Genomic DNA, 938 nt, shown 5'->3' on the forward strand with positions numbered 1-938 from the left:
CAGTTGTTCCGCTATAATAAATGCTGAACAGGCTGTCAGAATAAACACCTAACCATGGTTTGGGGGTGATTTAGCAAACGATTTGTTATGCCATGTCTGTTCCACTGCTAATGCTGAACAAAATTTAGAGTATTCCCAACAAACAGTCGTTCGGTGGTAGCCGAATAGACAGATCATATGTCAATATTTGTTCCGCTTCTGATGCTGAACACATGAAAGGGATTTCCGTCAATCCATTGCTCGGCCATAACCGAACAAATGACCCTTAATTTACAAAGAATATAAATCCTTGCCATTCTTGGTGGTCAGCTATATCACTGTTGCAAGCGTCATTCCGCTATGTCTGCTGACTACCTCCCTAATATCTCCAAGAAATGCAGGGTACTGGCTCGGGCTGCAGCTTGCTTGAAATAGGGCGCATCCGTTTCAAGGAGTAAACGGTTTGCTGGCACCCGTTGCAGTGCTGCGATCTGGTACTTGTCAAAAGAAGTTACCCAAGCACTGAATCCAAAATAACAGTTGGGGTAAGCATCCAACCATCCTACAACTTGTTCCACTGTACCACCAAAATGTAGGTGTATTTTCTGTGTTGGAGCTGCATTCGCCTTCATCAACTGTAAGCATTTTGCACTTACCTCACCTACATGCTGATCTGCTCCTTCTCTCATATGCAAGAAGACTGGACGGACCGGCATACTAAAGTTGAGTAGTTTCACCAGGGTCTCCTCCTGCAACTTCAACAACTTCTCTGGTTCTGTCCTTTCCAGTCCAGTCTCTCCTACTGCAAAAACGTCCCAAGATTTCAAATAGTCAAGGACCATCTGAAACTTGGCTGGTGCCAGATGCTGGCATTTTTTCGGATGTACACCTATTGCCGCACCGAAACCTTTCAGGCTGGGGAGCTTGACAGGATATGTCTCGGGATCGCAATTAACCAT

The 938-nt window shown here is 45.2% G+C and overlaps 1 protein-coding gene across 1 annotated transcript; it reads right to left on the reverse strand.

Annotated features, from left to right (window-relative positions):
- Positions 1 to 350: 350 nt before the first annotated feature.
- LOC132758950 (putative deoxyribonuclease TATDN2) lies at positions 351 to 938 on the reverse strand. The gene has a single exon (XM_060750657.1). It carries the CDS (start codon positions 936 to 938, stop codon positions 351 to 353), a length of 588 nt encoding a protein of 195 aa, XP_060606640.1.

The sequence above is a fragment of the Ruditapes philippinarum genome, unplaced genomic scaffold (genome assembly GCF_026571515.1).
Source record: "Ruditapes philippinarum isolate M1 unplaced genomic scaffold, ASM2657151v2 ctg8040_1_1_1_1, whole genome shotgun sequence".
Taxonomy (NCBI): Eukaryota; Metazoa; Mollusca; class Bivalvia; order Venerida; family Veneridae; genus Ruditapes; species Ruditapes philippinarum.